General features: G+C 46.2%; 1 protein-coding gene across 4 annotated transcripts in view; it reads left to right on the top strand.

The window, feature by feature from the left end:
• The first annotated feature begins 6,974 nt into the window (after positions 1-6,974).
• Rad18 (RAD18 E3 ubiquitin protein ligase) overlaps positions 6,975-13,280 on the top strand; it is a 126,077-nt gene continuing 119,771 nt past the window's right edge. Inside the window, exons 1-3 of one of the 4 annotated variants that reach the window (XM_013146332.3) lie at positions 6,975-7,109; positions 8,626-8,911; positions 12,662-12,743. In XM_013146332.3, coding sequence (XP_013001786.1) covers positions 8,861-8,911; positions 12,662-12,743 — 133 coding nt within the window. In that variant the 5' untranslated portion in view covers positions 6,975-7,109; positions 8,626-8,860. Of the gene's footprint in view, positions 7,282-8,625; positions 8,912-12,661; positions 12,744-13,280 lie in introns of all 4 variants that reach the window. The other 3 variants (XM_063225190.1, XM_063225189.1, XM_063225188.1) reach the window with 3 other exon arrangements.

Raw genomic sequence — 13,280 nt, 5'->3', positions numbered from 1 at the left:
GCTGAAGATCAGGATTCCATAACTGATCTGTTTCCAGAGCACAAAGTTGCTCCTTCTGCACCCTGCCTATAAGGCGAAGCTCAGGAATCACTTTCGGGTTCAGCTCTTGGAGTCAGGATTCTGAGGTTCCCGTGACTCTGAACGTTGGGAGATCTGATTGCAATGAAAGCCACCTGCAGCACAGCCTCAGTTTCTCCCGAGGCCCCAAGATAGCTTTTCCTCAATTTCTTTTAAACCCTAGCACCAAGGAGGATAATTACTATTATTGATTCCTTGCGTTAGAGCCACGTTTGTCTTTACCACTGTAAGAATATTTTCTATTTTCTTATTTTTTTTACTTCAACTCCTCAAAGAACATGGGTATATTGGGTGAAATGTCCATCTGCACAGACGGAGAAGTGAACAGTCAGACAGCATACAGGAGCTGGTTCAAGTCCAGGGCCAGGCAGAAGTGGAGAAAAGACGTCTGGCTCTCCCGGTCCCTGCCCCAAGTTCCTCGGCTCTCCTTTCTCTTCCACAGCCGCACCCATCACACCCGCTCCTGCACTGCACATCCATTGCAGGGGTGGCATCAATCATAGGATGAGCATAGATCCCGGCCTGACTTGAATCAGCACTGACCCAGCACCTGACCCTGCTGTGCTCCAGGACCAAGGTACTAAGGAGAGGCTCTCCCCCCAGGGACAGAGAAGTCTGGAGAGGGTGGCTTTCATAGCTTGTCCTCCACCAGAGCCTTGGGAAATGATGCCAGGACCATCCCTGGTCACAGCTGTTGGTTGGCTTCATCTCTATGTTCTGTGGAGAGGAAGAAGGGGGTCACTGGCATCCAGTGAATGATTAGATCAAGCCAGCTTTTTTTTTTGTCTTTTTCATTTTTATCGGTACCAAGGATTGAACTCACGACCGCCTGCTTGAAAGGCAGGTGCTTATGCCGCTGAGCTAAATCCCCAGCCCCCCAAGCCAGCTTTTTAAGGAAAAAGCTTGATTTGACTTCTACCATGCACTGGCTTTGGAATGAGCTCGGGAGCAAGTCCTTCCCTGCATCCAACGAGGGGCTTGGGGAGTTGGTGCTATTTCCTGCGGTCTGAGGGCTCCCTTGGTGCCTTGACAGAGGGTGCAGAAGCACAAGGGGCAGGATCAGTCACCTGCAGCTGCCAAACTTGCTGAAGGAAGCGGCTTGCCACCCTTGTGCCATGTCACAAACCCGGCCCCACAACATGGTCACAGATGGCAGCTGACCGGAAGGCAGCTGATGGTAGATGGGTGTAAGTGCTTCAGTCGGGCGGATATGTGAGCTCTCCTGCATTTGACCAGGAGGTAACAAAGTGACTGGGCAGGTTGGCAGGAGGAGCAGAGGGGGAAGCCTGCAACGGTAAGGGCAGGGCAGAGAGAGGCTCTTATGGGCCATGTGGGCAGCGAGGCCATGAGGGGTGAGAGGCTGTGCTGAGGAAAACAGTGAGGGACAGGAGGAGCCCACAGCCCCAGGATACAAAACACGGGTCCTTGGGAATCAGCCGGGAAGGCCCTATCATTAATCCTAATGGCACAACTGGAGTGGATATCAGTGTTTTGCAAATAAATGGACAAAGCAAAAATGGAAAAGGATGATCATAGTTAATGTGTTTGGAGAACTTACTGTGTTCCCAGCTGTCTCACAGCTAAATAAAAGTCGCTCACTTGTTCTCCCAACCATCCTCTAAAGCAGGGACTATCGTTCTCGTGACTCAATCCGAGAAGAAGTAGCTCAGAGAGGCTAAGGCACTTGCCACAGGATACTCTGCTGTGATGTCACAGTGCTGGAGCTCAGATCTCGACAGTCGGAGTCCAGAGCTGGGCCTGAGCCTTTCTGCCCTGGGCATGCTTGGCAACATACAAGCCATTGTGAGCTTTGCCAGTATGGGAGTGAATGACCCAAGATACAACCCCTGAGAGCTGTGCCCATGGGCACCGGAGGGGCTGATCCTCACACAGCTACCAGAGGAGGACTCAGGGTTGTCCTATATTGTCCTTCTTGTGGCCCACCCAATTTTGGCTTGATGCCAGTGAGACTGGTATCAGACAGTTCCCTGGAGAGAGGAGGGAGTGAGAACAGGGGACCCTTCTGGGGACACCTTTCCCTGTGGGCAACTACCCTGCTCCAAAGCAGAAAGGCCTAGATAAGAGCCTGGTGTGGCCTCAGCAAGCGTGGTCCCTCTTGTTAAGGTGCACTCAAGAAAGTTACCCATCAGAAACCAAGAGTCCAGAGACAAGTGAGATTTATTTCAGAAGCTGTGGCGGTCAGTCAGCTCAGGCTGTTGGGGCTGCTGGCCTTGATTCCCCTGTTCCCTTTCCTTATACATCTCTGTATGCGTTCACAGGGTCAGGGGTTACCACTGATAGCATTCTGTCGCACTATCATTGCTTTGGCGTGTCATAAGACCTTCTTACACATCTGATTAATTGACACACAGACTGTGAGCATCAGGCAGTTTGCCCCCTTGAGATAAACCTCTTTGTTCCTCTTTTCATAGTTTTTGTGGCCAATTAAGGGAGAGGAGGGTGCCTTTGGGGGATTTGGTTAAAGTTCCTCTCTGTTTAGAATCTAACTGCTATCTAAGCATCTAAGCTATAATCTATATAGGACATAAAATAAGTGAAGTTTTCAAGACAAGGGTTTGAGGGGGGTGGCAAAGAAAAGAAAGCAAATAGTGGGGGTTGCTAACGCTGCCAGCTCTCTGGTATTGGCAGTGGGAGGCTGTGAGGGAGGGTGTGGCCACGGGAAGAGGCCACCTGCAAGTGCAGAGCTTGTATTTTAGTAACGGGCACGGGAGGAGTCCCTGGGCCTTTGCAGGCCTGTAGAACCCATCGTGGGGTCTGATTCTGAGCTGTGCTGGGCTGTGGCCGTGGGTATGAGGCAGATTCCTCCACCATCAGCTGTGACTCTACTAGCCCCCCACGGTGGCTGGACTCCTGTCTCCAGACCACCCAGCACAGCTCCCAAGGCCCTGAGAGGACCTGCCTCCGCTGTCTCCCACTGCTCTCACCTCCATCTCTCCCCTCCCTCCTTCCTTCTTTCCTTCCCTCCTTCCCACATCTGCTCAAACTCCATTGTTCCCAGTCCCACACTGAGCCATACCAGCACCAACCCGCCTACCCCCTCTCAGCACACGTAGCTGCTGTAATTATGATCTTGCCTTTGCAGAGTCTTAATTCCAGTGTGCCTCTCCCAAAACTGAACTGGCTATTTCACCAGCTGACCTTGAGCCTTCACGTAAATTGGACAGTTGATGGCCTGCTTCTATCCCACAGCTCCAAATTTATGTAGGAAAATACATTTGTGTGCAGTGCTCACTATGCACCAAGCATTCTTCAATGGGAAAGCTATCAGGCACAAACTATTTTTAGTGCTATGAGGTCCAGAGAGGTAGAGTAACTTTCCCAAGGTCACACAGTTGATGAAGGCTAACTGCAAATGCATGTCCGTCAACACATACAGCACAAGTGCCCGGCTCCCTCCGATCGGTATTAAATTATTTCTTTTCACTGTACCTGGCCAAGGTCTCCATCCCAGTGACGTCTGACGAAGACCTCAGGGTCTGCACTGATCCAGGGGAGCAGTGCCTCCTGCTGGCAGCCCCTTTCGCCTGTCTTCCAACCCCTGCATGTGGCCCAGGAGGGAGTGTTGGGGTGAATTTGACCCTGCACCTTGTAGGTCCAGGACAGGGGCTCTGTACAAGTCAGGGCTCATCAAATGCCAGAGACATGAAGGAACACAAGGTCAACGGGCCAGGTGCTCGGCCACTTTTCCTCCTCAGAGCCGGAGTCCACATCCAGCCTGATTCTCTGCTGCCTCCAGGTGATCATTCGTAAGATGGCAGGCAAGAGAAGCAGCATCTAATTTCGATGACATTTTGAAATTTGTTGAATAGCAGACTAGTATAATTAGCATATTTTTGTTTTTCCACTTTTCTTTGCCCTTTTTAGAATTTTAAGTAAATCACTATTATCCTCAAATACAATGGTTTACATCTCTACAAATGATATTTTTGACATAGTGACAATGTCTGTACACATTGAATAAAGTAAATTATTTTATGATATAATGTAGTAGCTGATACATATTCAAAATTCTCGGGTTGTTTCAGGAGTGCCCACTTCTAAAGCTGCTCTCCTTCTGTGAAGGCAGCTGTCCTGCAGCTGGAGAAACAGGGCCTGACGGTACTCAGTTCCCCTGAGGCACCGCCTTCTTACCTGTTGTTGCTTAGTGCTGGGATGATACTATTTTGTTAGGAGCTGGAAAATCATGATTTTATGCTTTTATCATTCCTCCTGTATTTATTTATTTCCCTTGACTTATTTTTTAAATTTTATTTTTTATTTTATTTATTGATATTTTTGAAACAAGGTCTTGCTGTGCAATTCAGGCTGGACTTGAGCTCACTTTGTAGCCCAGGCTGGTCTCAAACTTGCAACAATTCTCCTGCCTCAGCCTCCTGAGTGCTGGGATTACAGGTATGTACCAACATGCCTGGTTCTATTTTTTTATTTTATAGAGGAAAAATACAATAAAATTCCAATAATTAGAGGGTAACAATGGTTAATAGGTTGCATATTGTTATGTTTAAATTAGTTACTTAGTGTACAAGATATATGCATTTAATTGTCCAAACAATATTAGCACAAACCTTTCTTTTCAATGAACTAACACAAATTAGTAGTATAATTATCTTAACTATCGTGTATATACGTAAAATATTTATTATTTCTTTCAGTTTTTCACACTAGGGAGTCAATACAATGTTTACACATGTTAGTGTGATTTATTCTCCTGTTTTATTAGCAAACAGTCTCACCAACATGGGTTATGATTTTCCCGAAACAGTTCATCATGGAAGGGAAGAATAAATGTTGAATTTCTCTTATTTATCAAGAGTGACATGACAGCTACCTCCTGTTGTGACAGATGAGACTTGGGATAAATTCTTAGCTTTTAAAACATTCAATGCATTTCAACCAGTGCTAATCCATATTCCTTTTGCTGCTTAACTCAGCGAAAGCAACTTCAAACTGAATCTTGCATTCTGTAATTTTTGACGACTTCTTTATTTAGGGGCACAAAATGCTCCAGGTCTGTCTTGTACCGTGTGCTGCTGCAGACTCAAATCAACCATTTCTCCAACAAGACCTGATTCCTTTGCCCAGGGACTATATTCGAGCATGAGAGCGGCAGTTTGGCGACTAGGGGAGCTCGGGTTTGGATTTGGCAGTCCGACTTCAGAGCCCTTGGTCTCTGTGACCTCCACTGATAACACTTATTAGTGAGCAGAGCAGTGATACAGCAACCAGAACTCCCGCTGCTGTAGGTGGCCACCCACTTGGTGCCTGGCAACCTGATAGGTGCCTTCTGGTGCCTTAAGATGACTTTGCTCTTACAGCCCCTTAGTTACTATCAACCAGAGGGTTGGCAAGGGTTGATTCTGTCTCCTTTCCTTAGTGCTGGGAGTCTCCTTTGCTCTGCTGCCCAAGCCCCTGGCACTCTTCATCGGGGCCTCTTTCATACCTTTCTAGATGACTGATCCAGTGATAGAGTGACATGTGTGTGCCACTGCACTGGGTCTACAAATCCTTTTTCAAGGCCTGAAACTCCCTCATCGTGGTTATGTTAATTTATTTAGTTTGGTGGTACTGAGACTGCAACCAGGGTCTTCATACTGAGTTGTGTTTTGGTTTCAGTTTTGGTTTTATTTTTATTCTGAGACAGGGTCTCACTAGATTGCCCAGGCTGAGCTCAAACTTGCAATCCCCTGCTTTCGCCCCCTAGCATGCTGGGATTCTAGGTGTGTACCACCATGCCCCAGATTTTTACATAGCTGCCTGTTTCTTGTTCACTGGGTCACTGCATACATATCATTTCCTCACAGGGAATTTCCACGTCAATTCTCAGTCTCCTTTATGACCTATGCTATCACGCTATTTTATTATTTTTATATTGTTTACCACTTTATGAAATTCTTGGGTGTTTTGCTTTGTTTTTGCAGTTCTAGGGATTAGACCTGAAGCTTTGCCCATGCTGGGCAGGTTCTGTGGCATGAGTTACTTCCTCAGCCCTTTTAATTTTGAGACAAAGTTTTGCTAAATTGTCTAGGATCACCAGTCTTCAAGTTGAATCTTCCTGCCTCAGCATCCTGAGTCTGGATTACAGGTCTGTGTCACCAAGCTGGCTGACACGCTTCATTTGATTTCTTATATACACCCTTGTTTCTGTCCTCATGCTGTTCTTTCATCTGGGTTGTCAGCTCCAAGTCTGATTTCTTCTCCCCTGTAGTCCCCACCTGGCACTGGTGAGATGGGGCTGTGGAGTTTGTTAAAGTGGACAGACCAGGCAAGGCCTGGGATTCCTCACATTTCCCTTCCCTAACTGAACGAGGAGGGTCCCAGAGGTCCCAGAGGGCCACAGGAAGTGGAGCCCTTCTCTTCCAGAGGGGAGAAGGCCACGGGATGCCCTATGGCTACGCCTGACCAGGTGCACACACAGAGGGGACAGTGCTGCCCTCAGAGGTAGTGTCCAGTCTGGCAGGCAAAAACCCAAGACACCCAGTGAGAAAGCTGAAATTCAGGTGAACAAGGACTAATTTTTTAGTTTCGTTTTGTAAGCAATATTTGGGTCACACTGTACTTAAAAATTGTTCCTTTATACCTGAAGTTCACATTTGCTGGACTTCTTGTGTTTTATCCTGCTACTCCAACCTGGATTCTCACTGTTGCTAAGCATTCAGGAGATTCTGCTGAGCACCGGTCTTTTTTAAAAACATGAACATTTTGTTTTCACTCTGGAATAAGGAAGTACAGCTCCATATCGATCTGCAGAAGGGAATGTCCCTGGAACAGTGTTTGCTCCAGGGAGGGTGAAGTCCTCCGGGAGGGTGAGAGCAATGCTTTGTTCAGAGCTCAAAGCGGACGTTCAGCCCGTGCTTGTACCCGGAGTGCTCCTTCCCAGGGCCTCGGGAACAGCCGCCTGCGGAACACCTGAAGCAAGTTTTGTCAGGGAGCGAGAGATCGAGGTAAAGTGAGCTCATCTGGTGACTCAACACTGTCTGCCTCACCCACCACTTGGCGGCCAGGACTCAAAGGTGAATGGCGTGGCCCCGGAGGCAGTGGCTTGGTTCCTGCTGACTCTGTCCTCATGGTTGAATGAGGAGGATGTATTTCCCTCCCTGCCACTGTCTCCTTCTTTCCCCATTCTTCCTTTGCTCTTTTGTTTGGCAGTACTGGTGACCGCACCCAGGCCCTCGCACATACCAGGTAAAGCTCTACCACAGTGCTGCGGCCCGGGCCCTTTTTGTTTCATTTTGGGACTGGGGCTCAGGCTGACTTCATACATGAAAATCTCCTGACTCAGCCTCCAGAGCAGCTGGGATTACAGACAGGTGCCACTGGGCCTGACCCTCCTCCATTCTTTCTCTCCTTTTCCACTTCCTCGTTCAGCCTCCCAGCCATTTGGCACCTTAAACCTAACTACAGTGTGGTCTACTAGTTACACAGAAGAGTAACTGATAGAATCGTGGGGGGTTGCGGGGGTTGAAAAGAAAATAGGTATGAAATATAAATGACCTTTATTTTGAGAATGTGGGGAGAGACACCCCCGATCCCCTGGGGCGAGCGATCTCTCCGTGGAACACGTGGAGTGGAGGCATATAAGTAACCTCGGTTTGGGGTGGAACCTAAGGGGCATTAGTGATGCACGGGCAGCCCATTGGCACTCCTTTGGCGCCATAGGTAAATTCCTAGGGGTGGGGGAGATGGCGCTCCTTGGTTCTGCCTGCTACAGTGTCCTGTCCGGGCCAAAACTCTTTCAGTAACTGCATGCAGGCTGGGGCCGCATCTTACTCTCACTGTGTCTTGCTCGCCGCTCCACCCTCTGAAGCCAGAACCTTCCCGGGCCATCCCTCAGCCTGGAGTTCATCTCGTGCCCTGTCTAACTGGACAAAGCCATAGGGGCATCTGGCCCTCCACTCCTCTCTTCCTATCCTGGCCCTACTAGGTAACCTGGGATTCTCAGGCCTGGCCCTGCCTGCATACCCTTTTGGTTCAGTTATTCCTAAGTGTCAGGGGGTGATACCCTCTGATCCCGGGTTTTTAAAGACCTGGGTTCAAGCCTCAGCATTGCCAGTTACAAAACTGATTTTGAATGAGTCTCAGTTCTTACATGTATAAAATGGGAATAAACCATACGATAAGGTTCTTATTCTGTAGTACTTGATGTGTACTCTCCAGCCAGAGTGCTTGAATTCAAATACTTCTTACTGGCAGGGTGCCCAGGGCTAGGAATCTGTATCTCACTCCTCAAGTGGTGAGTCTGAATAAGTGAATAGGTCAAGCAAGTGCACAGGAATAAAAACACTTTCTGTAGTTGGACGAGGTGGAGCACACCTGTAATCCTGACATTTCAAGTTGGTCCAGTCTGGGTTACTTGGAGAGACACTGTCTCAAAATGAAAGATAAGAAAAAGAACAGATAAACTGCTCAGAGCAGGCCAGATTGTAGCGATCAGGGAAGGCAATGCGAAAGAGGAGGCATCAGTCGAGATTCTGAAACATTTGGCAAGGCCTAAATTTTATTTGTTTCCTGGTTGTCTTTTCTTAATAGGCAACCTGCTGTGGGATTTAAAAACCACCACTTCGGCCCAGATCGGCAGCGCGGAAGTCCTGCGCATGCGCAGTGCCGCACCTTCGCCTGCGCTCCACCTGCGCACTACAACTCCCCGCAGGCTCCGCGCTCGTCTCAGGCGTCGCGGGCTGCTGACGTGAACATCAGCGCGGGGAATTTCGAGTGGAGTCCCGCGCAGGAGGCCAGTGGGTCCCCGGTATCCTCCTGGGCGATCATGGAACCCCTGGATGAGCCTCGGTGGCCTCCGGGTCTGGCAGTCATGAGGGTGAGTGTCCCGGAGACTTTGGGGGGTCGGGGTGTGCGTGGGAATCCCACTGCACCTGGGGTGGAGAAAGGACCTGGCTGAGCGGCCGGCAGAATCGGGGTGCGCGGCCTTGCCGTGTCTTTTGCCAGCAGCTTAGTAAAAGCTCTCTTTCCTTCCCTTGCGAAGTAACGGGAACGGATCCTTGGCTGTGTTCCGGAAGGGGGAATTCTGAGGGTCAGTCACAGCAGGAACATTGTTATCAGAAAAACTAAACAGTGTACAGATAACCCTGAGTATGGAGGTCACAGACACTATGTAGTGACACTGGGCCACATTTTGGCGGCCACTGTATCAAGCAGTACTTTAAAAATCACCTAGCAAAGGAGATAGTCTGCTTTACATGATCTTTCATTTCTCCTAATTACTGTGTGAAGGCCCGTTTGTCCTAACATACTGCCCCCATTCCTCCTCGACATGTCCTAACTCGTCTGACAGCTGCTTGTCTCGCTTGCTTTTAAAAGGAGGTCGAGACTTCGGATCAGCATTAGTTCATTTTATTGCATTTTATTCGCGCAACTTTTGTCTGTCTTTTTGAGACAGGCTTTTGCTACATAGGTCAGGATGGCCTTGAGCTCACTTTGTAGCACAGGCTGCCCTTGAACTTGTGGCAGTTCTTCCTCAGCCTATTCAGTGCTGGGATTATTAGGTGTGCCCCACTACACCCGGCCCTACCGAACATTTGTGCATTTTGGCTTGCCTTTTTAAATTTTTATGCTGGGAATTGAACCCAGGGCCTTTGAATTGAGCTACATTTCCAGTCTCCCTCCCCACTTTTATTTTTTATTTTGAGATAGGCACTCTAGGTCGGTACGTTGTCCAGGTGGGGCTTGAATTTTCAGTCCTCCTGCTTTGGCCTCCTAGAATGCTGGGATTATAGGCGTCCACCACTGCCTTTCTGTTTTTGACAGGGCATACCAGTTTCCATTTTTGGATTTTGTGATCCCTGGATTCCCGCTAGGTTTGCTCAGAAGCAGGTGTATTTTGCTGTGCTGGGAAAGAATCATTTTCTTGTTTTTTCTTGTTGCTGTGATTTCTGCCCCCCACCCCCATTTGTGACTGGATAACTTTCCCCTTTTCCTCCTTTTTTTTTAAAACTTGGGGATGATAATATCTGTTGCCTACCCTAACTCTTGAAACAACTTTGAGAATTAAGTGAAAGGCCTTGGGAGAGGGTAAAGGCTTGTTCTTCCTGCTTTGATTAGGGGCACTGTTTGGGGACATAAGATTTATCTATGATGAAAAGCTAACATTGTGGTAAGATACAGGCAGAAAAGCTGTGGTTTTGACCTTGTGATCTTAGCATCAAGATACAGTGAAGAGCATAGATTTGAATTCCATGGACTGGGTTGAATCTGGTCTTTTTCTCTTACTGTGTGGCCTTGGATCACTTTTTTTTTTTATCCTCTTAAGATTGTATTTCCTTTTTTTTTTTTTTTTTTTTGTCTTTTTTCCTTTTTATCGGTACTAGGGATCGAACCCACGACTGCCTGCTTGCAAGGCAGGCGCTTATGCCGCTGAGCTAAATCCTCAGCCCCAAGACTGTATTTCCTCCAACTAGAAACAAAAACAAACAGTTAAGAAAGTTGCTTAATGGAGTTAGGTATGTGGGTAGACAGCCTCCTGGCTAATTTATTGTGTTTAACACTGCGGGCACAAATTGAGTGCTCAGAAATTATTTTCTAATTGATGGAAAGTATCTAGAATGTAGTAAACATTTAATTAATATGTCTTTATTGTTATTTTAAGAACTTAGCATGTTAAGTGCTTCTCCTTTTGTTTGTTGTCATGAAGATTGAGTTGGATAAAGGAAGTGGAAGAACTCTGTGCCCTGTAGAGCTCCTGCGTGTAGGTTTATGCATATTTTATTTATTTCCACATCTCCTAGTGTTCTTTAGAGGAAGGTTCTGTGTCTTTGCTGACCTTGGCATCTCTCCACAGCTCTGAATATAGTGTTCACTGCTGGAGAATATTTAGTGAACTTCCACCAAAGAGCGTAATGAGCCCACATTTAGCTCAGATTAGATCACGGAGTCCTAAGATTGGGAAGCCATTCCCCCACCATCTCCCAATTTTTTGTCTAATTTTTTGTTTCCTCTAGGGCCAAAGCACTGGAAGCAGCTGTGACTGGGGTTTGCATATCAAATAAAATCTGAATCAGAACCTACAATTTCTAATTTGTGACCCATCTAAAGTCTTTGATGTCTGGAATTATTTATAATCTTTGTTTTTTTAAGTTGGGAATTTGTTTTTAAAGGAATTGTTTATAATCTTTTAAGACAGCAAAAGCAACGAGAGCCTAAAGAAGACTCTTTCCCTCTCTTACATTGTGTGCAGGCTCCCCGCCCAGGGTGGATGTCACACTCTCACCTATAACCCCAGCATTGGACCAGGAATCAGTCACAAACTCTAGAAGCCTCCTCCCATGACTGTAGGAGGCTTTGGGGGAAATCCAGACACAAGCCATACCATTCTAGCATTAGTCTTTGAAAACATTTTAATGGTTACATAATATTTCATCATATAGACAATTAATGACATTAGTTTTTTAGCATATGTTATAATTTAGGTAATAGATTTATATAGTTAAAAAAAAACCCCCATAGTATAAAAAGTCAGTCTGCCTTCCACAGAGCCCCTCATGTCTCCAGTTCCCAGATCGCTAGTCACCCTTGCTCGTTATTTTATTGTATATTTTTCTAGAATCTCCTTACTATATATGATAAAAACAAGGTCCATTCTATCCCTTCCCCTTTTCTTTTGCAGTGCTGGGGATGGAATCCAGGGCACTGCGCATGCTAGGCAAATGCTGTTCCTCTGAGCCACGCCCGTGAGCCCCCAGCTCTTCCTTTTGGAGGAAGCTTTGCAGATCACGTAGACTGCATATACTGACTTAAATGATTGTAAAAGCTTTCGGGTTGTAAGAATAGATCCCTTTCAGTTTAGGCTGCATCATAGGTTGACGCACGTGTCTGACTTTCCAGTTGATCCACTCTGCCTCCTCTGCTGTCCCTGACCCTGCAGTTTCCAGGACTCCCATCTGATTCTGCTGGGTGGTACACCGGGCAGGAAGTGCTGACTGCCAGAGTGGGAAGACAGGAAGTCAGTCTCGGCTTCACGGCTTCACTCATGCCTGTGGCAGAAACCAGGGTCGTTATTTGTGAAGTAAAGGTTTTAACTACATAATTTCTGACTTTTTTTTTTCTTGTGATGGTGCATGCTGGAGATCAAGCCCATAACCTCATACATACTAGGCTAGTGCTCTGCTTCCCTTGACTGGATGATTCCTAATGTTTGCCTTTAGTAGCTTCTGATTTGGTTCTTAACATATGTAGTGACAGTGATTACTGGTTCCTTTAACCTCAGGTAACGCAGGCCTGGGGCTGGGTCTGAAGAGGAGGAGAGTTCGTGTAAGAACCAGCAGTAAATAAACAATAGAGCAGAAATACAGAAATGTTTTGTAAACGACTAAGAGTAAGGCACAGGAACTGCAGTATCATTGTGTTGAAAACAATTTGAGTATCTTGAGATTTGAAGGGTTACATGAGATTTTTTTTTCTCTGTCAAGATTCTTCATATGTTGTCTGGAGTTAGCTTTTGAATATATGTATCTGGCAAAGAAGTTTGCTTATTTGTAGGGGATAGAAAAAGATTCCATGATGAGTGTTCCAATTCTAGTGTCATCCTAAATGTATATGTAATTTTGCATTTCAGACAGTAGATGATTTGCTGCGATGTGGAATTTGTTTTGAATATTTCAACATTGCAATGATAATTCCTCAGTGTTCACATAACTGTAAGTATGTTTTGTCTTCATGAATTAGTAATAATGTGATTTCTATACAAAGTAGTGTTAATTTAGAACAAAAGTATATATGCATGTTTATTTCTCACCTTTACGTTCTCTGTCTTGCAGTGTTAAGGAGGCCTTTCCTAGCACTGTTTTTTTTTTGAGACACGGTTCAAGCCGGCCTGGAACTCACTGTGTAGTTCAGACTGGCTTTGAACTCTAGATCCTCCTTCCTCAGCCTCCCAAGTGCTGGGGTTACAGGTGTGTGACACTGGGATTGGTCCCTTCCTTCTTGAATGTGAAATTTTTTCCTCAGTTTTCTATTGTGCCTCCCTTAAAAATTTTTAGACATTTTGTGGTATTTATGATAATAAAGATTTGTATTATGATATGTGGTTATTTTTCTTAACTTTTTTAGTTAATTTTTGAATTAATTTTTTTAGTTAACTTTTTGAATTTAAGAGTTTTTGTTTGTTTGTTTTGGCAGATAGTAGGGGATTAACCCAGGGATGCTTTCTCGATGAGCAACATTCCTAGGCCTTT

This window comes from Cavia porcellus, unplaced genomic scaffold, assembly GCF_034190915.1.
Source record: "Cavia porcellus strain 051 isolate PalLab524CR breed Dunkin Hartley unplaced genomic scaffold, mCavPor4.1 scaffold_15, whole genome shotgun sequence".
NCBI classification, from domain to species: Eukaryota; Metazoa; Chordata; class Mammalia; order Rodentia; family Caviidae; genus Cavia; species Cavia porcellus.
This window is presented reverse-complemented; position numbering and strand designations above follow the sequence as displayed.